The sequence below is a fragment of the Phascolarctos cinereus genome, unplaced genomic scaffold (assembly GCF_003287225.1).
Source record: "Phascolarctos cinereus isolate Bilbo 61053 unplaced genomic scaffold, phaCin_HiC Scaffold_2;HRSCAF=192, whole genome shotgun sequence".
Taxonomy (NCBI): Eukaryota; Metazoa; Chordata; class Mammalia; order Diprotodontia; family Phascolarctidae; genus Phascolarctos; species Phascolarctos cinereus.
In genome coordinates this window covers 89,292,732-89,317,471 of record NW_027555625.1, presented here as the reverse complement: position 1 = coordinate 89,317,471, position 24,740 = coordinate 89,292,732, and the positions used below count along the sequence as shown (strand labels likewise).

At 38.5% G+C, this 24,740-nt stretch overlaps 1 protein-coding gene across 1 annotated transcript in view; it reads right to left on the bottom strand.

Annotated features, from left to right (window-relative positions):
- Positions 1-24,740, bottom strand: part of PLEKHH2 (pleckstrin homology, MyTH4 and FERM domain containing H2) — a 125,442-nt gene that overhangs the window by 6,162 nt on the left and 94,540 nt on the right. The window contains 6 exon segments of the mRNA XM_021001273.2: positions 198-335; positions 1,968-2,054; positions 5,024-5,153; positions 7,012-7,157; positions 9,094-9,235; positions 21,139-21,236. Coding sequence (XP_020856932.1) covers positions 198-335; positions 1,968-2,054; positions 5,024-5,153; positions 7,012-7,157; positions 9,094-9,235; positions 21,139-21,236 — 741 coding nt within the window.

The window sequence follows — 24,740 nt, the reverse complement described above, 5'->3', positions numbered from 1 at the left end:
TATAAGACTATAAGCACCTTGAAGGCAGAGACTGTCTTGCTTTTTGTATTTATAACCCCAACACTGAGCACAGTACCTGGTATGCAGTAAATGCTTAATAAATGGTTTTTCATTCATTCAATGTTTATTTCAGTAACAACAAACAAAAAAAAAGGGGTCCATAGGCTGCCAAAGGTGGTAGAGGTCTTCCCACTTACCTTAGGCTTTGCCATGGTAAAAAGGAGTTTATCTGTTGGCTTGTCCTTGGAATGTGCACTGTTAATAACCACCATAAAGTCATCTTGATAACCTCCAAAGGTCATTAGGATTTTGTACACATATGTCACTATTAACCTCTTAAAACAGAAGAAAGCCAAGTTATAAGTTTTATGCCGCCGAAGAAGTATGTAAAATTAACAATTTTTAATTAAGCCAACTGATAATATAAAGGCTAAATTGAGGAATACATTTTAACCATTTGCAAATTTTTTATTGAAGCATTTGCTAGTTTCTGAAATAATTTCACAAATGCACACATGATTAAATTCACAAGATAAAAGCAAAGAGAACAACCTACAGACCACATGGAACGTCTGAGTTCTTACTCTAGCTTGTTTTAGTATCCTGCTTTGTCACTTATGTTATTTGGAACAGTGAGTGTTTGATGGCAATGGACATTTTGGGACAGCCGGTGATGCTACTCTGGAGCGCTAATTTGTTCAATGTTACCTTTGTGGCTTTCATTTCTGCACTCCCAAAGATGCTAAGACAAAAAAAAATACTGAGAAAATGTGATTCAGTATTTTGTGGTTCTGTGTTTATTTACCAGTAGGCATCCATTTAAAAAAATTTATTTTAAAATTATATTTTATTTTTAAAAATTAATAAGCATAAAAATTAATAAGCATTTATTTCCATCTTCCCTTCACCTACCCAACCTCCCTCCCCTGGAAAAAAAATTAAATAAAACCTTTGTAACAAATATGTTTAGTTAAGGAAGTTTTAATATTCTGTGAAACTGTCTAGTAGAGTCTAATTAAGAAATATAATCTGCACTCAAGACATTCATTCGTGAGTATGAGGCTGTTCAGAAGATTTAAATTCCCTCTAAAACACATTGTCAGTGACCACAGAATACTAGTATACACAGAACCAACAACTGATTCTGGCAAATTTATCATTAGATTTTTGGTATGCACTAATACGATTTCCATTTCTCCTCCTCAGGTTTTAAAAACAAACAAACAAAAAAGATATTATGTATATACACACACACACACACACACACACATACACATATATTATATATGTATATATAATATATGTGTATGTGTGTGTGTATATATATATAATATATGTGTATGTGTGTATATATATATATGTGTGTGTGTGTATATATATATGTATATATATATATATGTATGTATATGTCAGGTTTAGATTAAAATCTCATGAGGGGATAACCTTTAACTATACCAGTCAACAACTGTATTAAAGCAATGTTTGTTCACTTGATCACAAAATTACATTAATTAATTTAGCCTGCAAAGAAAAGGTAAGAAAAATAATTTAAATTTCATGTATTTGGAAGGGTACACAGTCTTTCAAATTATTAATGTCATTTTCTTTGATCGTGGGAAAGCCCTATTATAATAATTTACATATGTGCAAAGTGAAGAATTAGAGGTATTACAGGAACCATTTTGGAGAAAACTCAATGATACTGAATTTTTTGACCTATGCAATTAAAATTTCTATTTTAATGATACCGCAATATAATTTGTCTCATACACAGAAAATGTCCTCCTAATGTAATATACTGTGCAAACTGCCATTTCAAGAATCTTAATACAATCATGATTGTAATTTTCCCCTTTTGTTTTTAGCCTACTTTTTTATGACAGGTCTTGCAGCTGAATGGAATGTAGCCAACTTAAATGCTAAATATAGCATTACCTCCATCAAAAAGTTTTGTAATTTATTCTTACCATGGAGTTATATTCCAAGATGCTAATTCCATCTTCATGTACAGCTAGCCATATGAAAGTATTCCCCAGTGTTGATGGAATTACTGGCTGTGAAATAGGAGGGATAAAGAACCCCACATATAAATGTCACATTAAAAGACAGGAACATTTGTTAGTGGAAAACACCTGACATTTTGTCATTAAATCAAACTATACTGAATTGGATGCTTAGTCAGAACTATTCTGAATTTCCTCAAATTTAGTCCCAGAATAAGAAAAAAAATGACACTTGGTATTTTTAAAAAATACAGTAAGTTTGAGTATTCGATAATTACTCATTTGTTCAGACTTGTGAGGTACTAAAATTTAAGCTAGGATTTAAGCTGCTTGGTTAATATTCATTAAAAAAGTATGGATTTTTTTTTAAAGGTGTCCAAATAAATACAAGAAACCAGGACAAATTCTGTTTAGGTTAAATGTGCTGAAAGCTTTCAAAAGTTGCAAGTATCTCTCATAATATTTATTAGGTATAAACCTTGGTGAGGTTTATACCATATATATACATATACACACACACACATATACATATATTTATATATATACACTATATATATACATATATATATATATACCTAATATATATTATACCATACACACACACACACACACACACACACACACACACACAACACACACACACCACACACATATATATGTATATATGTGTAGGTATACCTAATATATAATGAGGAAGTCTTACTAACTGAGGGTAGGAGGGACAAGAAAAGTCAGGTGCAGTTCATGGAACATGAGACTCCCACCTATATTATCACTTGGCCCAGTGGAGAGAGAGCTGGCCTGGAAAGAAGACTGAATCTCCACAGTCTGCCTCTGACACTAGTGACTTGTGGATCTCTAGAAGTCACTTCACTGCTCAGGGCTTTAGACAATTCATTCTATAGGTGGCAGAGAATGTGCTGACCTGAGTTGCTACCAGGAGTTTTCTCACCTACGCCTTCCCCAATACCAATGAAATCGCAGATTCAGTCCCCATCCCCTTAAAAAAACGTATGGTAACAAGCTGCTTGATAATTTCCCAAATCATCTTAAAAAATTTTTTTCATCTATGGAGTTAACAAAACCTATCTCTGAAACTGTGCTGTCAAAGACAAGTCACCTAAGGCAGCTGGGTAGTACAGTGGATAGAGCCTGGAGTCAGGAAGACATGAATTCCAACCCTGCCTTGGGGAAGACACTTGACTTTTGTCTGCCTCAGTTTTCTTATCTGTAAAATGGGGATGATAATAATAATAATAATAATAATAGCACCCATTTCTCAGGATTGTTGTGAGGATAAAATGAGATAATATTTGTAAAATGTCTTAAAGCACCATATAAAGTTTAGCTATCATCATCATCAATCTGATAAATATTTATTAAGGACCTAATATGTGCTCAGCTCTGGGGAAGCAATTAACAAAAGGAAAGACAGTCTCTACCTTCAAGGAGCTTACAATCTAATGAGAGGAGACAACACACAAAAAGAGACAGGAGGGGGGGACCTCCAGGGGATACCTGGCACGGGGGGGATTTTGTTCCCATAGAGTTGAAACAAGGCAGAACGCCAGATTGAGAGTGGAGTGAACCCCAAAGTCCAGTTTCTGCCCTCTATAAAGGAAGACACTGTGAGGAGTGCCAAACTGCTCCCTCTGGCCCTCCACTGTAGGGGGAAGGAGGTGGGGACAGTCCAGGGTTGAGTTAGCAGCATGGTGCTGAGATTAGAGGTGATAAGCTTAACCTGAGAGGGACATCTTGCTCCTTGGAATTGAAACAAGACAGAGCAGCAGATCATTACCACCATCACCATCATCATCATCACCTCTTTTATCTTCAATTTCTCCTTCAATAAAATGGGGCTAATACTTGTAGTGTTTCACTCACAGGGCTCTTGTGAGAATCTAATAAAAATGTATATCAAAGGTGCTTTGCAACCCCCAGAGAACTACATAAATATTTGTAACAAAGATCTGCAAGAGGAATATAGGAAGAGACCTGTTGGGCGCCCCCAAATGTTAAGTGACCTGTCTAAGTTAAGACCAGTAGTAAGCAGCATAGTCAAGATTTAAATCCTCTTCTACCGCACCACACCGCCTCTTATTTTAGCCACATTTCTAAGCTTGGCTTTCTCACCTCATTGTTGACAATCTTGAATTATAGCTCCCAGTTCCCAGAGGCATTTGGAATTTCTTGCTGAATTATACCCAGTACCACCCATCCCTGGCTTGATAATTATGCAGTCACCAAGAAAGGTGTTTAAGCATAAATTGCCTCCTACTGTACTGGAAAGGTGTGAGCTAAGCAGTTTTTACAGAAAGGGACACCGAGTTTAGGCTGTCATGAATTCTACCAGCATAAAATAGGGATTGAGAGAAAGACAGGGGATCGGGTATTGCTGTCTAGCCCTTTCAATCAGTGTCCTTTCATTATTTTGTTTACGTTGTTCAGAATTCCCAGAGTTTGGGAGTATGTTCTCTCAACCTGAAATAAAGAAGGCTGCAAAAACAGCAAAAACTAGGGTCTTTTAATCAAGGCAAGGGAATTGCAATTCTAGGTGTTGCACACCACAGTACTGGAGTGCCCAAGATGGGCAGAAGAGGCAGAGTTTAAATAGCTATAGGGAGGTAGTCACAAGGAAGGCACAGCCTTGGGAGTCAGTTACATAAGTTGTTTTGCATAACAATAGGAAGTCTATTGAGAAGACTTGGTGAGACTGGGGCTGGGGCTGGGGGTAACATCTAGTCAGAACGGTGGGCTTGGGCTTGAGCTGCAGGTGCAGCAACCCAGAAACTGATTTGGACCTGCTCCAATCATGGGGACAGTTGGGATCAAAGACAGCCCCTTCTGATGTCTGCATTCGACAGTCTCTATTTTAAAATGTATTTTAAGGCTAAATATAAAATATGCTTATATTACTGCACTCTGTTGATGACTTGTAACCCTACCCTGATTCACTGGGTTGGAGCAAGAGTGGTGCACAAAGATGCAAACTAAAAACCTCTTTCCCGCAAATTTCTTACTTTTGCAAGAAACAATTTTGCACCAAAGAATGACCACTTTCTGGCCACAGTCAGGTAAATGCGCATACAGTCAGCAGCACTGTGTCCACGGAGAGCCATCCATCTAGTTGACAATCGTTGACAAAGTTGTCTTTAAAAAAAAAAAGGAAAAATCTATAGAGTACAAATTAGTATTTCATTTCTCCTGAACATTTAAAACCCCCAAGATTGTGATTTAGAACTTTCCCAAAGCTGAGCCTAGGCACAGCAATAAAGTAGATCAACTTTTGTCTTCAGTGATTCCCACAATCCTTTTCCACACCTTTCCCTCCTGACTTCTTTGTTTCCCACTTTGGGTATTCCTGCTTCCTGAAGTTCAGACATAGCCCAGTGCTCTGAGGCTACCCCTACAACTACCTAGCCAGGAAAGGCAATATATTAGGGTAAATTAGTCTAATGGGCTCTAGGAGTATCTGCATTTTAAAATAAGCCTTTAAGGGAATTACTAAACAAATAGTGCTAAATAAATAGAAAAAGGTGAAATAAGGAATTCAAAGAAGTAGTATAAAATTTACTTGACCTGATGAAAAGGGATATAAATATATGCTGGAAAACAATAAACAACATACAGACAAAAACTCAGAATGTGTATAATGAGAATAACCGCATACAGGCAAAAGAGAAATGAGAAAATGCATCTGCTTCTCTGCACTGGAGAGGCGGGAGACTATGGGTGTGCAATGCTACATACATGTCAGATTTAGCAGATCTGTTGGTTAGTTTTGCTAAACTGCTTTCTTTTTTTTTCTTCTCTTTTTCTTCTTTCTTACAAAGGGATGGCTTATTGGGTAAGGAAGGAAGGAGAGATATATTCAGAAATTAAGGTGATATAAACAATAAAAGATATTGATAGAAATTTTTAGGGGAAAAAAAGATTGCATCCTTATTAGGGATACTTCCTAGTTGGACAGCACCAGCTTTAGAGGTTGCCACACTCTAACAACCTCAAGTGTAAGAGTTTCAGAAGACAACTTCCTAGCAAGAGACTAGGAACTTTTTTTTTAATTTGTGGGAAAACTTTATTAAAATTAGAATTATCCAAAGGTGGAATGGGCTGTCTTTGTTTTGCTTTTTTTTTTACTTTTTAAAATTAAATTTTACTTTTCAATAACAAAAATCTATTTCCTCTGAGATAGAATACCTCCCTCCCACCACCACCCCCACTGAAGAAAAGAAAAAAATCTTGTTAAAAATATGCAAGGAATTAGGAACTTCCTAAGCAGTACCTGCCTCTTGAGGCTGAAGGTATGTACTTTACGCCCACAGCAAGTAGATATAATGTGTGTGTGAGGGGGAGGTCTCTGCAGAAACCTAGGTGTTACTTTGAGTTGAAGTTTGAACTTTGCTGAAGGCTACTGGGTGTGTAGGTAATTTGAGCTGAATGGAAAGTGATTTTGGAAATAGCACTCCATTTTTAACCTAGACCACGTGAATTCAGATCTTGGAAGGGGGCTGAGCCAAGATTCTAATATGCAGGAATGCTTAGTTTGAACATGAAGAAATTAAAACCACATGAAAAGCAAAACCAATTAACAAGTAATGTGTATTTTCATCCTCTTTGCCTTATATTGATTTATCTCCATTTTCACACAGACCAGTAAATTTTTCTGTCTTTATAGCTTTGATGTGGATAAGAAAATAGTCTTGAAAACGAAAACCACAACCAATAAAATCTCACTGGACTTTCCTATGAGGATATATTCTTTAAACCAGAGGTTTTAATCTTTTTTTGTGGCTTGGCAACAGTGGAGTGAAACTTCTGGATCCCTTCTCAGAATCATGTTTTTAAATGCATAAGATAAAATAAATAGAATTACAGAGGATACCAATTATATCAAAATAGAGTTATCAAAAAGCTCCCGGGCCCCAACTTAAGAGCTCTTGCTTTAAACTTTAGATGATGCACACAAACGTGAAGGCATGAAATACTCAGGAATTTTTTTTCTTACCTTAATTGTTCTTCAGAACAGCCATTCCTATACCTTTTAGGATAAAATTTCTCTATAACTTGTTTTAGTGTTTGGTTTGCCTTGTATTGATAGGTCACTTGCCCTGCTGGAGTTGAGAAAGGTCTCTCAAAATCTCCAATCTCCACCTAGTTGGAAGATTAAGAAATAGAAACTGTGGGATATCAGAGAAAATTTTGACTTTTAAAATAAATTGAGAACAAAGCTATTACTGTTATGTACATACACAGTATACTATTCATTTGTCTTGACCATGTGACTGTGGAATTTAAAGAATGCATGTTCGTTGATGTTGTAGAATCATTGGGTTATAAATTTAGAACTGGAAGGGATCTTGGATGTTACTGAGTCCAACCTCCTGTTTTTACAAATGACAAAGAAAGAAACATGCATTTGCTAAATGCCTACTGTATATTAATCACTTTGCTAAGCACTTTACAAATATTATCTCACTTGATTCTCAAAACAACCCTAAGAGGTAGGTGCTATAATTCTCTCCATTTTACATATGAGGAAACTGAGGCAAACAGAAGTTAAGTGACTTGCCCAGGACCACACAGTTAGTGTCTGAGGCTAGATTTGAACCAGTCTTCCTAACTCCAAGCTGGCCATTCTACCCACTGGGTTACCTTGCTGTCTCATTGAATATCAAAATTTGAATTCCACTTTTAAAAATACTATCAGAATAAAAATTCTATGTTTAAACTATTTTAATTCTCTTAAAAGTGATATGAAATTTTAAGTGCCACTGAAGTACCAACTTTGATATCTATCATTGTAACCATGTAGTATATATTGCCTGCATTTACCCCTAGGTTGAGTGGTGGTATGGTGCCATGATAACTCTCTTCAACTACTTGAAAGGTTACGTAGAAGTGATTAGCTAGATTGTGTTTGATCTCAGAGGAGATAAAAGGGAGCAATGTGTAGATACCAAAGAGACAAACTTGGTCTTGATGTCAGGAAAATTTTACTGATGATTAGAAATATCTGAAAAGAGAGCAGACTGTCCCCAAAGCAGGGGTTCTTAACATGGGGTCCATGAACCCCAAAGGGAGCCTGTGGATAGATTTCAAGGAGTCTGTAAAGTTGGATGAGAAGAAAAAAAAATTACATTTTCATTTTCACTAATCTTAGCCTGAAATTTAGTATTTCCTTTGATTATTTGAAAACATGATTCTGAGATGGGGCCCACAGGCTTCACCAGATGATCTGCTAAGGGGGTCCATGATACCAAAAAGGTTTAGAAGCCATGTTCTAGAGGTAGTGAGTTGCCTCTCCCCAGAGGTCTTTGAGCAAAGACTGGATGACCAGCTGGGTGTATTATAGTCAGGGTTCTGTTTCAGGTATAGGGTGGATAAGATGGCTGTCATGGTCCCTTTCTTTTCTTGAAATTCTGTGATTCTGTGAAAGGGATATGACTTCAAATCTTCTGTCACTAGATGCACTGTGTAACATTCATTGCTTTTTGCCTCAGCTCTTTGTCCCTTGTAAAATGAGCATTAATAACACTTATTATAAGACATAACTTTTGTTAATGAAGATTTTTAGGAAATTGTTGTGAAGATTAATAAAATGATTATAAAACTCATATCTAAACTAGAAGTTAGATAAATGCTTTAAAATGCAATCTTAATTTATCGGTGTCAAACCATTTCATGGTTTCTAAGGAAAAGAAAATGTTCTAATCCTCCTATAGTCTGATTCATACATATTACATCGTTTAAAGAATAGAATGTAATCCAAATATGTTACCCTGGCATTCTCAGCCCAACACTTCTACACTCATGTTCCTTTATTAAATTCAAAGCCTCGTGGCTTAATTTCAGGATAATTAAGAACCTAGATTCTCTTTATGGAATACTATCTCATTCTGTATCATCTCTACCACAGTGTCAGTAATGTGGAGTCAAACTGTAATTACTGGGCCTGTAATTTTTAAGGTGTTAATCATGGCAAAATGAAGTTCAAGAACTGCTGAAGGTACATTGTTTTACTACACTTAATCCAGAATATCAATTATTATCTGATCTTTGCAAAGGAGTACTTGCACATAGAAGTTACCTGAGCTAAAAGAGCAGCCATTTCCACTGCCAGTTCCTTGTTCAGAGGAAAGAGTCCATTTACTATTTGATCATTTGTCTGATACATTAATAGGAGCTTTTCTCTTTCACTTTCCCCACGGACTTGCACTGAGAAGTAAAGCCTGTAAAATGAAGAAGATGTGCATTAAATAATGACTTTGAAAAAGAAAGAAAATGCATGCTAACAATAAAGACCAATTGGCCTGCAGCCGGTATTTGATTCAATTCATCAAATAATTATTAAACACTTATTAGGCACTGAGAATATGAAAATTAGAAAAAAAAAACCAAAGCAGTAGTATTTGCCCTCAAGAAACTTACAGTTTAAGACGGAAGAGAGTCTATGAAATGTAGGTGAATACATGTGGTACCAGCTAGAATGGGGTAAATGAAAAGGAAAGTTTGAAAGTGCTTTGAAAAAATGTGTGAGGAGAGAACACATATCTGGGGCATAATAATTGTGATTTTTGAAATACACTGTGTGACATTTGTAGTATAGGTGATAGGACTCCAATATGGTGTTACTTAGACTAATTGGTCCTAAAGACCATAAACACATACGCAGTGATAGCCAGCCTGTACTTTCCCACTGTCCTAACTCATTCTGACTTTGTATCTAAAACTGTTGACATTTTCTCAATACCAATGGAGACTACGGGCTATTTGTTCATTGGTTATTCCTCACTTTGGTAACATGACCGGCCTATCTCCTTTTCTGGTCTTACCTCTCTGTTGATGGCCTTTATGTAGCTTTTCCTGTACAATTTTTTTCCTTGGTAATATATTACAGCCTGCTCATGCTCACCGTTGGCTTCCATTGCCATTTGTGTGACTACCAACTTTAGTTCTTCAGACACTGTGGTATTCTATGACTTGGAGGTACACAGCTTCACTACTAGAATATTAATGCCAATAGCCTAGCATTTTAGGGAAAAGCTTCTGGTCATAAAAAGCCCTGCACCATTTCTCAAATGCAATTCAGGTAGTTCTCCTCCTTTTCCTATTCGATGCCAAGCCCACTGTCCAAGATAAAGGTACTGATGGTCCAGGTCTATAATCTGGCCATCTAACTGCGTATCATAATCTAGAGAATAAGCATTCTTCATTCAGTTGGTATTTTGTGCGTGCATTAGGCTAAACTCAGTTTTGAGTGATTATAGATTTAAGAGTCTCTGTAATATCTCAGAGCGTGATACAATCAATATAATGTCATCTACAAACAGCAAGCAACCAGAGGACCTTCACGTCTATAAAGGAATCCTTTTTCCATTTCTACTATGCACTACATATCCATGAAAGCAGCAAACACCTGAGGTACCAAGCAGTTATCTCCCCATCTTATTCCTCAGTTGATAGTAACAATTGGAGGATTGATGAAGAAAAGTTCTTTGTTGTTATTTTTTTCTTATGTGACTTTGACATATGCATGATAGACATCTCGTCAGAGCAGAACCTTTATAGGAGGATTTTGCTTTTCTGAATCAAATGCTTTTTTGTAGTTATCAGACCAGCAGCGCCGGGGAATATGGCATTCTTGGTACCTTTCAGTTAACTATGTGACTGGAAAGCTAAGAACAACAAAAATCACGTTCTGCAGGTTTTTCTTTTTTAGCAATATCAGGGAAAAGAATTGAACCAAAGAAGGTACAGGGGCACTGCTTAGGGTGATGGCATAAGAATTGATGACAAGGGGAAAGCAGAACTGCTCAGTTCTGATTTTGCTACTATTTTCTCTTTAAAGGAAAATGCCCACATTTAACTGAAAAGAACAAAAATGGCTAATAGGTAAATTGATACCCACAATAAGTGAGACAGAAAAAACCTTGGAAAGTTCTAGTCACCCAGATGAACTTATTCCTGGCAGACAATTACAGCTAATCTATATAGCACTCTAATATTTGGAAAGTGCTTTCCATACTTGATGACATTTGAGTCTCACCAACAGCCCTGTGAGGTAAGTGCTACTATTACCCCTATTTTATAGATCAGAAAAACGAGGCAAAAAGACACTGACTATTCTATCGCTATCTACATCTATCTATATATCTAAACATTTACCTAGATTTTAGTCAAAAGTTTGACAAATTCATGCTGCTCTTGTAGATAACATGTACAGAGATGGGCTAGTTGAAATGACTATTCACAGGATTTGAAACTGGTTGAATAGCAGGGCCCAAAGTTTAGTTGTTACTGGTTCAATGTCCATTTAGAAGGGGGTCTCTGCTAGGATCTGTTCTTGGTCACGTGCTATTTGGCATTTTTATTAATGACTTGGATGAAGGCATAGAAGGATTCCTTATCAATCTGTAGGTCACACAAAGCTGGGAGGGATTGCTAAAACACTACCTAATAGTCAGGATCCAAAAAGGTTGTGACAATCTAGAACATTGGTCTGAACCTAATAAGGTGAAATATATGCACATACATGTCTCTGTGTGAAATATATATATATATGTACATTTATTTACATAGATATGTAAATATGGTCTCAATGGGGACTTTGCTTTCATCAGACCACATCTTAAGTATCGTGTTCAGTTATGGGCACCACATTTTAAGAAAGATTTTGAAAAGCTACAGAGTATCTACAGGAGGACAACCAGAATGATAAAGACCTCAAGATCATGTTATATGAATGGAAGTTGAAGGAATTAAGGATGCTTAGCCCACAGAAAACTCAGGAGGGACACGGTTGCTACTTTCAAATTATTTAAAAGATTATCACATGGAAGAGAGAATCATGGTTTTTGGGGGTCCCAGAGGGAAGAACTAGGTGGAAAATGTAAAGAGGCAAATTTAGGCTTGATAAAATACAGAGAAATTTCCTAATGATTAGAGAGGGTAAAAAGTAAACTGTCTTGGGAGGTAGTCAGTTCCCACTTATTAAAGGTCTTCTAATAAAGATTATGATGTCCATTTACTGAGTATGTTTTAGAAGAGATTCTTTCTCAGATATGGCTTAGATAAGATACGTACTACAGTCCTTTCCAACTCTAAAATTCTGTGTGAATATATACATATGTAATATATAGACAGACAGAAAGACAGGGGGGGAGAGAGACAGACAGAGAGAGACAGGACAGAGAGACAGACAGAGAGACAGACAGACAGAGAAAGAGAGAAGACCAAAACAAAATACTTGTGGATGCTTGTGGGAAATAGGGGAGAAATGGATCCAGCAAAGGAGACTGAGAAGGAATTGTAAGACCAGTAGGAACAATGCAAAGAGAGAGTAATATCAAAGAAGCCGAGAGAGATGAGAATTACATAAGTGAAAGGGGGATAAAAATTGTCAAAAGTTGCAGATGAGAACTGAGAACATGATTTGTCAGGCAAGAGATTCTTGGTAACCTTGGAGAAAGCCATTTTGGTCAAGCGCTAAGCTTGCAAGCTAATGAGATGTGAGTGCGAGGCAGAAAGAAACAGTGAGTAAAAACAATCATTTTTACTTTGGCTATAAAATGAAAAGAGGTATAGGAAGATAGTTTGAGGGCGTGGCAGGGAATGAAGCAGAGGAAAAGATGGAAGGATAGGAGGTTCTGATAAGAGAAGACGTTAAGAGTTCTGAGTCAAGGGGGTAGCAGCTGAGTTCTAGGGTATGACCATCTCTATGAATGGCTTGGATAGTGTAAAGATGTATAGTAATCCATCAGAACTGTATAGGGCGGGGGTTGGAGGGAGGAAGGAATATGCAGTTATTAAGCACTATTATGTGCCAGGCACTGTGCCAACAGCTTTACAAATATTATCTCATTTGAGCCTCATAACAACCCTGGGAGCTAGGTGCTATTGTTTTCACTTTTATAGTTCAGGAAACTGAGGCAGACAGAAGTTAAGTGACTTGCTCAGGGTCACACAGCTAGTAAGTGTCTGAGGCCAGATTTGAATTCAGGTATCCCTGATTCTAGGCTCAATGCTCTACACATTGTAGATAAGGTCTGGGTGTTTGGGGGAAAATCCATGTGTATATGGCTGGGCATTAGGCCTTGTATGAGAGGCCATGGGTTATATTGGAGAGCAAGCCTTTGAGCTTGGGATTTCTTGAGGAAAGAGAGAGAACCATTTGCAAGCTGGTACATGGCTATGATAAGGATCTAGACAATATAGATAGATGGAATGAACCCTCAAAGGAGAGGTTGCTGAGTGATGGTATCAAAAGGAAGATCCCAAAGTGGCAGTAAAGAGCAACGAACATGCCTTCTTATTGGCCCAGTGTACGGTAAATGAATGAAGGTGTGACGATCAGAGATTCAGTGACTTTGGAGGGAGCCAGTTTCCACACAAGAAGATGGAAGGAGGGTGGGAGAAAAAAGTCTGAGACAAGGGGACATATGTTAACAATAGAACAGGGGTTTCAGAGGGAAGGATGGAAGAGGAAGGCAGAGTAGGAGAGATCATGGGAGGGCTGAGCTAGCTATGGATGAGGAAACAGAAGTAGTAGAAGGGAAAAAGCTTTCTGACTTGGTAGTCAGTGGCTCTAGATTATATGGATTAGAGGAAGAAGAACTGATGTGCCAGCCTTAGGATGGTGGAACTACCACTTGATTGGGGCTCATACCATCAGTGGCCTGTGGCTGCAGAATACTGTCCTCCTCCGTATTTGCCTTCCTTCCTTTTGTTCAAGTCTATTTTTAGTATCATTTTAGCTAGAAAGTCTTCAGGCTTCTTTGATTGAGTCACTGCCATCATAAGGAGGAATATTGAATACCTATTGAGATTACCTACATGGTACAGCAGGGAGAATTCACTACATTACTTTACATGAAAGTATATATAGCTTGTTTTCTCTCCAAATCCTAGAAATAAAAGGGGTGAAGCCGGGAAGGAAATCAAATTGGGCATTTGGGTTGGTAAAGATCAGGTGATTGTGTCTGCAGCTAGATGGAACATAGACTTGGCACCAACTCCATATCCTCCTCCCAAGATGGTGAAGAATAAGGCACAATTAGAAGTTACCACACTCTTGGGACCTGCTCTGCTTCCAGGTCTCTGGTGGCTCCAAAGCCTCAAGGACAAAGGCTTTGGTTCTTGGTGATGTAGGACTTCTGGTGCTCAGGAGGCCCCAGTAGCAAAGGTCTATTTGTGTCTCTGCCTACATGATCTATCTTCCTTCCTATATTGATAGCTCTATGTAGTCCGCTAAAGGCACTTCTACACTTCTGGCTGTAGGACAAACACTGGTAGCTGGTCACAGTCAGTGTGGGGAGCCATGACAATGTAGCAGGAAAATTATTGCATGAGCCAAAGAGACTCAGCAGATTCTGACACACCCTGAACATCTTCAAGACGAGCCAAAGTGTCCTGACAGACTGGCAAGGAAACGGTGGTCTAGATTCAATAACTTAGGTGTGTACACAAATGGCTAGGGGGCCATTCACACGCAGAGGCTGATGCAGGATGAAGCAATGTCGACTCAGAGAGACATAACCAGTGGTGTTCAGTGAGCCTCAGGCCCTGCTGGTGTCTAAGACTTTTACGTGTGTGTGTGCATTAAAGAGAAGGCTCATTGAATTTGTGGATAACATTGAAGCAAGAGAGGAATGCTCACCGGCACTCTAGAAGCCAGGATCAGAATGCAGAATGGCTTTAGTAAATTAGAAAAATGGCTTAAAATGCACAGAGCAAAAATTTAAAAGGCTAGACCAGCTAGGGAAGAGGGAAAAAATTCAGCAAATGCAGAAATACCATAATGGCTCTGGCCATGATTGATCTTCTGTCATAATGGATAAGTAAATTACTGGGAGGCAGAAACAAAGCAGCAAAAGGAAAGTGATCCAAAGATACCGATATTAGAATGAAACACTTGGAAATCATGAGGCATCTGGTGGCTCTGTGGATACAGCACTAGGCCTGGAATCAGAAAGACCTGAGTTCAAATCCAGCCTCAGATACTTAGCAGCACTGTGACCCTGGGTAAGTCACTTAACCTGTCTGCCTCAGCTTCCTCACCTGTAAAATGGTAGTAATAATAATAGCACCAATTTCCCAGGGTCTCGTGGGGATAATTGTAGAGTGTTCTGCATAGTTCCTGGCACATAGTGAGCACTGTGTAAATGTTAGCCATTATTATTATTATTATTCCTGCTCAGTTGCTGCTCAGTCCTGTGCTCTCCAGCTAAAGAAGGCTCTGGAGAACATGGATAAGGGTTAAAGAAAGGTACATAGATGACTGATGTAGCACAAGGCCATAGATGCAGAAACCTCAGAGGTGATCTCGTCCATTTGAGAGAAAGGAAACTGAGATACTAAATGATTAAATGACATATCTAAGGTTACACAGGGAGGATTTGAACGTGGGTCCTCCGACTCTTACTGTCAGGGCTCTTTCCATTATACTGTGCTGCTTGCGAGCTGTTGCAAATCAAATCTCAAGGGACAGAGTAAGAGAAAACTTCAGAGCAGGAGTTGGCAAATCACTGCCCCCAGTATGGACCTGGAGCATGTTTTTGTATCACCCGCAAGCTAAGAATAATTTCTACATTTTCAAAATACAATAAAACTGTACTTACAAATGTCAAATGCATTTTTAACTCCCAGGCTGTACAAAATCAGACAGTTGTCTGTTTGCTGAGCCCTGTCCTAGACCACCAGCGCAAACTCAAGTATAAATGGATGCCTGAGGGTTATATGTTGACTTAGAAAACCACAAATTAACATTATCTATATTGCGTTGTATTCTTATTTATTTTGTTAAACATTTCTGAATTACATTTCATCTGAAGAAGCCTGCAAATTTGACACCTCTGCTCTAGAGTACAATGATGAGACAGCCAAGAAGTAAAAGAATTTATTGTTGTTCAGTCATGTCTGCCTTTTTGTGACCTCATTTGTGGTTTTCTTGCCAAAGATACTGGAGCAGCTTGCTACTACTCCTTCTCCAGATCATTTGACAGATGAGAAAACTGAGGCAAAGAGTTAAGGTTAAATGACTTGCCCAGGGTCACACAGCTAAATAAGTGTCTGAGAACAGATTTGAACTCAGGTCCTCCTGACTCCAGGTCTGGTGCTCTATCCACTACGCCACCTTGTTGCCCCAAGTGAATGGATGAGGTAGGCTTAAACCTTAGCAATGCAAAAAGAAGGTTAAAAATCTAAGTCTAAAAAAGATTCTTTTGACAATGAGGGCTGCTAAACTCTGAAATTATTTACCAAGGAAGCTCTTTTCAAATGCAACCAATACAGAGTTTCATCTGCATGGAAATTTTTTATTATGACCCTACCTGAAGTGGGGGGTGGAGTGGGATGGAATAAATAAAATGATCTTTCCAGGTCCCATTCTAGGAGTCCTAACTGAAAACCAAAGACTGCCAGGGTATGAAAATTACACTCTCCCAAAGAGATCAAACAAATGGGAAAAGGACCCACATGTACAAAAATATTCATAGCAGCTCTTTTTGTGGTGGCAAAGAATTGGAAATTGAGAGGATGCCCATCAATTGGGGAATGGCTGAGCAAGTTGTGGTATATGAATGTAATGGAATACCATTGTGCTATAAGAAATGATGAACATGCTGACTTCAGAAAAACCTGGAAAGACTTATATGGTCTGATGCTGAGTGAAGTGAGCAGAACCAAGAGGACTTTGTACACAATAACAGCCACGTTATGCAATGACTAAGAATGTTAAACTGAACCCTTCTCAGCATTATGAGGATCTAAGACATCTCCAGAGGCCTGAGGATGGAAAATGCTGTCCACATCCAAAGAAGAACTATGGAAGTCGAATCGCTATCACTTATTTTTACCTTCTGTTGAGTTTTGTTTCATCTTTCTGATGGTTCCTCCTATTGGTTTTAATTTTTATTTACAACTTCACTAATGTGAAAATACGTTTAATGGGTATGTAAATGTAAAGCCTATGTCAGATTGTGCGCCATCTTGGGGAGGGTGGGGGGGGAGGAAAAGGGAGAAAAATTTTCAACTCAAAAGCATATGGAAAAAAAACATAAAAAAGAAAAAAAGAAAAAAAATTACACTCCCTGGAGAAAAACAAACAACAAAGCATTATTGAAAATAATTCTTTTGTTTAAGGGAGGGAAACCATCCCTTCAGGGCAGACCTCTTTCCAGTTTTGTTTTGTGAGAAACATGCCTTGACTTTAACAATTTTCAAATACATAGTGAGAAACCAAGCCAAATAGCAGCTTAGATATGAATGGAATTTCAGGGCTAGTCTCAAAATGGTTACAGACGAGGGCATCTGGTTACAAAACTCAATTAGTTCTTTAACTCACGGAATCTAAATAAACGAAATTTCCTAACAGCGCAATAAAGAGTGAGTGGATATTTGAGTTTGGCTAACAAGAGGATACCTGACAGATGAAGATGCAAGCACTTGGCTGCATGATATGGTACAGCAGGTTACCATCTTAGCTTTGTCGGTGGAAGCCTGGGCTCGTGAATTGGGCACCCATTGTGAGCGAGGCCAGACAGCGTTTGGAAATAGTACTTTATCACAGCTGCAGCTTATAGAATCATTTCAACTTTTCTATTAAAAAAATTAATGCTATAATTTCCATTCATGGAGTCAGATATAAGGGTTAAAGACTGTCAGTGACTTTTAACAAGGAAACATTTTCATTATGTTTTTTTTCCCCCAGGATCCTCTAAGGCATGAGACATCACACTCCTCTATAGCTGCCTCCCATCCTTTTGTCCAAGTCTATCTTCAGTGCCATCTTGTCTAAAAAAGTCTTCAGTCTTCTCTGATTAAGCTGTCACCATCACCCCACGACCCAGCACAGAGAACTCATTACATTACTATACATGGAAATGATTCTACTTGGCTTGAAACAAAACCAGATAATCTCCCCTCCCCAATAAATGAAAGCTACTTGAAATGCATCCACTTAAAGATACACACAACCATGCCAGCCTGGCGGGGAGGGGAGCAGTGTTGGAAGGAGAAGGTCAGGAATTCCCAGCAGCTAGCAGAAATTCCCAAGGTCAAAAGACAGCCACCCTGGCTAAGGAGCTGGAGCTATCTTGTACAAGGACCCAGGTCTTCCAGGTTACCTCCCCCTCATCAAAGAAAACAGATAGAAATAATACCAATGGAAACTTGTTAAAGCAGGAGGAAGATCTTTCAGAATTCCTGTAGTGAGGCCAAATCCTGGTCCTAGCTAACCCTCTACTCGGCTCCCAGACTGTCAGAATCACAGCATTTCAGAGCTGAAATGGACTTGGAGGTTATCTAGTCCAACCCTTACTTTAAAAACAACCCCCTGCTAACATACGCAACAGTCAGCCAGCCTGCTCTGGAAGACATCCCAACAGGAACGGATGAGCAGATCTCATCCTAACTGTAAAATGAACAGTGCAAAAACCCTTCCCTGGTAAATGAAAGGGCCGCATGAGACAAAGAGAGGCAAAAGAAAGAGGACTGGATTTGGAGTCAGGGGCCCCAGGCAAGTCAATACCTCACTCGGTCTCAGTTTCCTCATTTGTAAATTGAAGGAGTTTGACAAGGTGGCCTCTGTGGTCCCTTCTAGTTCTAGATCTCAGGAACTTTTGGGGTCCCTTCTCTCTTTAAATCCGTTCTTCTATGAACTTACAATGTGTACAAGTATGTCCAAGGGACATAGAAAGCATTATCTTAGGAAAAAGCAACGAGTGCGTCTGTATCTCCAAAGAATGGAAAACTACCATCTAAAACCAAACTCATTATCATTCCCACGAAACCCTCCCTTTTTCCTAATTTCCCTGTTACTTTTGAGGGTACCACCTTTCCCCCCATCACCTAGGTACCATTCTTGACTCTTCACTCTCTCTCATCCCCCATATCCAATCAGTGACCAAGTCCTGTTTTTTACCTTCAAAACATCACTCATATATACCCCCTTTTCTCCTATGACTGCCATCCTAGTATAGGCCCTAATCATGTCACATCTGGACTATTGCAATAGCCTTCTGGTTGGCCTCCCTGACACAAGACTCTCCCTTCAATCCATCCTCCACCCAAGTCAAACTGATCTTACAACGAAGATCTGACCATATCATACACACACACACACACACACACACACACACACACACACACCCCTTATTCAATTAACGCCAGTGCTACCTTTCCAAGCTTCTTACACCTTATTCATTCCCTTCCCCTTTTCCCCCAGTCCCACTGGCTTCCTTTGTTGTTCTTAGTAAAGTCCATTCCACCTCCTGATTCCACGCATTTTTGTAGATCATCCCCCAAGCCTGGAATGCCCTTACTCCTCATCTGCCCCCTCCCCCGCCTTTCCTTGCTTCTTTGAAGTACCAGCTAAAGTTCCACCTTCCACATGAAGACTTTCTCGGTCCCCCTCATGGCTAATGCCTTCCCTTTGAGATGACCTCTAATTTACCCTGTGTCTATTTATGTGTATATGTACATACATATGTGTATATTCTCCCCAGTGCTTAGCATAGTGCCTGGCACATAATAGGTGCTTAATAAATGTTTATTGATTTGTCTTAACCATCACCTAAAGGAATACCATTGCATTAATTAGGTCTTTAACTCCCTGTCTATAAGGCCTTTCCAGATCCCCCCAGTTCTCACACACAGACACACACACACACACACACACACACACACACACACACCCCTCCCATCATGGAAATTATAGTTCCTTTGCATGTATTTTATTTATATGTTTTGATATGTTTACAACAGAAGTGTCAAACATGTCCAACACTCCCAGTGACGCCTGAATCAGATTAAAATGTAACTGGGAAATCGTTAACAAAATAAAAATGAAATAGAACATACTATATGTGGTTTTCTGGGTCAACATGTAGTGAGCAGGGATCCTTAACTACGGTTTAGTGGTGCCTATTTCTATTTGACTTTGACCTTACTGGTTGCCATGATTTTTCATTTAAGAGAATGTAAGCACCATAAGGACAAAGATTGTTCCGTTTTTGGTTATAAAAACCCTGGCGCTTTGAAGAATAAAAGGTGATTAATAAATGCTGGTGATTCCATTTTTACTTTTAAAGTTTTCTCTTTTCTTTTGCTCCATCTTTGAAGAGGCAGCACTTCTCCTTGCCAAGGTCAACCTCTCCATTTATTCTCTTGATCCTGCCCCATCTGATATTCTTCAGGGCCTTCACTTTTGATCACCCCCCCCAGCTTCTCATCTTTATCTCTGCACTGTATATGAAGATGTCTGTAAAGCCAGAACAAAGACCTCACTGCATTAACCTTGTTAGGCTATAGGATCATAGCTGAGGGGACCACTGAGTCCAACCCCTTCATTTTACAGAGGAGAAAACTGAGTCACTGAAGGGTTCAGTGACAGCTAGTGTCTGAGGTAGGATTTATACCTGGGTCTTCCTGACTCCAACTCCTGGGGCTTTTTCATGACTTTCTTCCCCCTTTTCCCAGTCACAGACTCTTTATAAGTAGAGACCTGCTATAGAGTACCCTAAATAAATCAATTAGATGATAAGTTTTGACTCATTGGGTAAGACTTTTTATTCCACATCTTCCATCCTTTCTTAAGAGGCTACAATAAGGAATACAGATTTATGGTGAGGTTTTTTTGCTTGAAGAATGCATAGAGATTGAATACAGACTGAATACTATTTTTCACTCTTTTTTTCTTTCTTTCCTTCCTTCTTCCTTCCTTTTTTCTCTCCCTTCCTTTCTCTTTCTTCCTTCTTTCTTTCTTTCTTTCTTTCTTTCTTTCTTTCTTTCTTTCTTTCTTTCTTTCTTTCTTTCTTTCTTTGTTGTTCAAGTCTTCTTGTATAAAATGACTAATATGGAAATGTTTTACATGATTGCACATGTATAACCTATATTAGATTGCTTACCATCTCAGGAAGGGGAGAGAGGAGGGAGGGATAGAATTTGGAACTCAGAACTTAAAAAAAATGTTAACTGTTTTAACATGGTAATTGGGGAAAAATAAAATATTATTTAAAAGAAAAAAGAATGAGCAGAGGGAAAAAGGATATTCAGTGGAAACCTTTGAAGAACAGCCTCTGTACAATAAGCACAACCATACACTCATACTCTGGGAGTTCTAGTCATTATTACACACCTGTTTTTATAAGTTAGGCGCACGGTTCTCGTACCTTCACATTTCCCAGGCTGCTGTTCTTTGGAAGCCTGTTCCCATTTAGAAATAATGTCACAGATCTAGGAGGAAAATGTAGAGCTGGTAGTTACGGCATTTTACTAAATCAGAATTTTAGGAAGAAAAGTGTGTGTTTATAATGAAAAATTTCAATGACTATGATCAAGCCAAATGTACTGAAGCTTGCTATTTAAGCTTATGAAAATGGGTATGTAAAGCTTTCAGGTTAGGATTTTAATTACAAGCAGCTTTTAGGTCCACTTATCCTTTCAGACACGCACACACACACACACACACACACACACACACACACACACTAACTTTGGGCTATGGCCATTGACTTTTATTTAAAAAGAAAAAGAATCTTAATGCATGATCTCTTCCATGGGATTAGTAATATAAAGATTCCTGGAATTCACTTGTGATAGGTCATTGAATAATAATGATAATAACATATAATAATAATAACAATAACAATAACCATTTACATAGAGTGCTTGAAAGTTTTCAAAAGACTTTATAAATATTAACTCATTTTATCCTCAAAACAACCCTGGGAGGTAGGTACTATCATTATTTTTGTTTTACAGATAGGGAAACTGAGGAAGAGAATGGCTAAATGACTTGCCCTAGGTCACACTGAGTCCAGTTTTGACTCAAGCCTTGGGCTCAGTTTCCTATCTACTGCACCATGTAGCTGCCTCTTACATAATCATAAAGAAGGACCATTTTCAGCTTCAGCTTTAGACTGAGATGAAAGTATTTTCTAAAGGGGTGTCATAATACAAACAACATTTTCTAAAATCCAACTAAAGAAAAGAATAAAGAGATCTTTAAAACCCTAAGAAAAGGCCTGAAGGAAAACATAATGATCCTTACAGGGCCACTAGTAGACATTTCAAAAGGGTATAGAAGGAGTAGTTAACAAAGCAACTATTGTTTACTTGGCTCCATTCAACCAAATAAATAAGATGATTGTGTTGGCTAAATATTAGCACCCTGGCTCCAAGCGTTCCATTGCCAAGACTTGCCCTTCTATGTTCTTACAAGGCAGAAGAGAATAGTATGGGTCCAGAAGAAAAGGAACAATGTTATTGGATTATCTGTAGGTTCATGAAGGAAAGGAAAGGCAAAACATTTATTAAAGGCAGCCAAATAATCTTAATGAACCAAACATAAAGAACTACATATTTTGTGGGTGTGAGTATTCTCTCCACCAAAGATGGTGCCAGTCACTCAGGGACTTGGTAGACCACTTGAGAGATACTGTGGCCACACTGTGGCCCATGGAGTGACAAGGCACTCATAACTCAGCTTGGTTGATTCTCAGAGGACAAAAATACCTTTTATCATTCGGCTAATAATAATAACAATAATTATGGCTAATACTTACATAGTATTTTGAAGTCTGCAAAGCACTTTACGAGTTATTTAATTTGGTCCTTGCAAAAAACCCTAGGACATAGATGTTATCATCAATTCCTATTTTACACACGAAGAGACTGAATCTGATAGAAATAAAGTGACTTGCCCAAGGTCACACAGATAATAGGTGTCCAAAACTCTCTCCACTGTACCACCTAGCTCCTTTCCAACTTGGAAGAAATAATTAATAATAATAATAATAGCTAGTATTTATACAGTGCTTTAAGTTTTACAAAGTGGTTTACAAATACTATCTCATTTTTATCCTCACAATAAACCCTTAGAGGTAAATCACATTATTATCTCCATTTTACAGATGAGAAAACTGGGGAAGACAGAGGGGATGTGACTTGCCCAGAGTCACACAGCTAATAAGGTGTCTGAGGCCAGACTTGAGCCCCAGTCAGTGGCTGAGGCAGGATTCAAACTCAGAACCTCCTGAGTGCAAGTCCGACACTCTCCACTGAACCGCCTTAGCTGCCTAGGGAGAAACGGCAGCGCTCATAGGCCTCTAGCGCCACCTTTGAGATTGTGTCACTTCCATGCTGCGATGAGCTGCTAAAGGAGGAATTTGATGCAGGGCTGAATTAATTAAAAAAAAAAATTTTGGACTAGACCTGTGATTTCACTTGTATAGGCAGACTGCCACCCACCTTGAGACTTATGACCTTAGTGCTGCCTAGGGACCTGCCCAGGGTCATAGAGCCAGGATGTTCCAGATTTGGGGCCTGATTCCAAGGTTAGCAATCAGCCCACTGTGCCATGCTGCTGCCTCTCTTTGCATCGTATAAAAACTGTTTGAATTATTGAAGGATGTACTGTAGAGCTCAGAAAAGAAACTCACCAAAGCTGCTTGGGGGTGTATTGCAACTTAAGGTGCTTTTGTCAAATTACTAGACAAATTACTATACATATAATCCTTATATCTTCAGTTTGCATGATTATGGGATAAAAGATACAGCCTTGGAAGGGACTTTTGGGGTCAGTTAGTCCAGTCCCCTCATTTTACAGATAAGGAAACTGAGGCCCAGAGTGGTTAAGTGATTTCCCAAGGTTACTCAGGATTTGAACTCAGGTCATTTGACTCCAAACCTAACATTCTTTCCACCATACTACACTGCTTTTTAAATTTGAGTCTAATTCTCTCTCTTACTTATGAATTATATTTTCATTTAAATCTTCAGTAGAGTGCTTGCTCCCAAGTGCAGCCAAGGCCCATGACAAGAGGGAGAGTGCACTAGCATGGGAATCAAGAGGCCTGAATTCGAGTCAAGACTCTCCCATGAATGAGCTATGTGACTTGGACAAATTGTACCCTTCTGGGCCTCCATTTCCTTATCTATAACACAAGTATGTTGGGCTAGGTAATCTCTAATGTCCTTTCTGGCTCAACACTCTAAGATTCTAAATATTCTAAATATAAATTGCTACCTGTATGTAGAATATTTTATTTAAAAAGAATAATATAAAAAGAAAAAATACAAACTGACACGCATTTTATTTTATTGCTATTTGCCTAATATATGTTAGTAAAACATTTCACTACTTGACTAAAGTTGGCCCAATTTCTTTTAACATAGAAAGTTATGTATTTCTGCTGCAAAGTTTTCCTCTGTCTCATTAGGGAGTTTTCCTAAGCCAGCTGAATGCAAGCTCTAATTTCTATTAAGAGGGGAAGATTTCCGACATAGGCCCAGTTGAGAGACCTCAAATCTGTCATCCAAGGACCAGCCTAGTTAAATTCAGACAGATTCTTTACCAGAGGAAAAGCCATGAAGTGATGGATGGTTCCAAACCAAATCTAAATATTTGTAAAGTACGTTGCAATCCTTAACGTGCTACATAAATGTTAGCTATTAGTGTTAGTATTATTGTTTAAAACTGCTCACTAAAACCTAGAGAGATAGGAATTTGCTTTGGTGAAAGAGGAGTGGAAAAAAAATTCATGGATCCTTGATGTATGGAAATAAAAAATTACGTGACTTAAAAAATTTAGCTTTTCCTAGCTGTGTGACCCTGGGCAAGTCACAACCCCATTAAGTAGCAAAAAAACAAAACAAAACACAATTTACCTTGAGGATTTCTCAAACTAGCTTTCAAATTGTTGAAAATTACTTTTTTATCGTTTAATGAATTTGCCT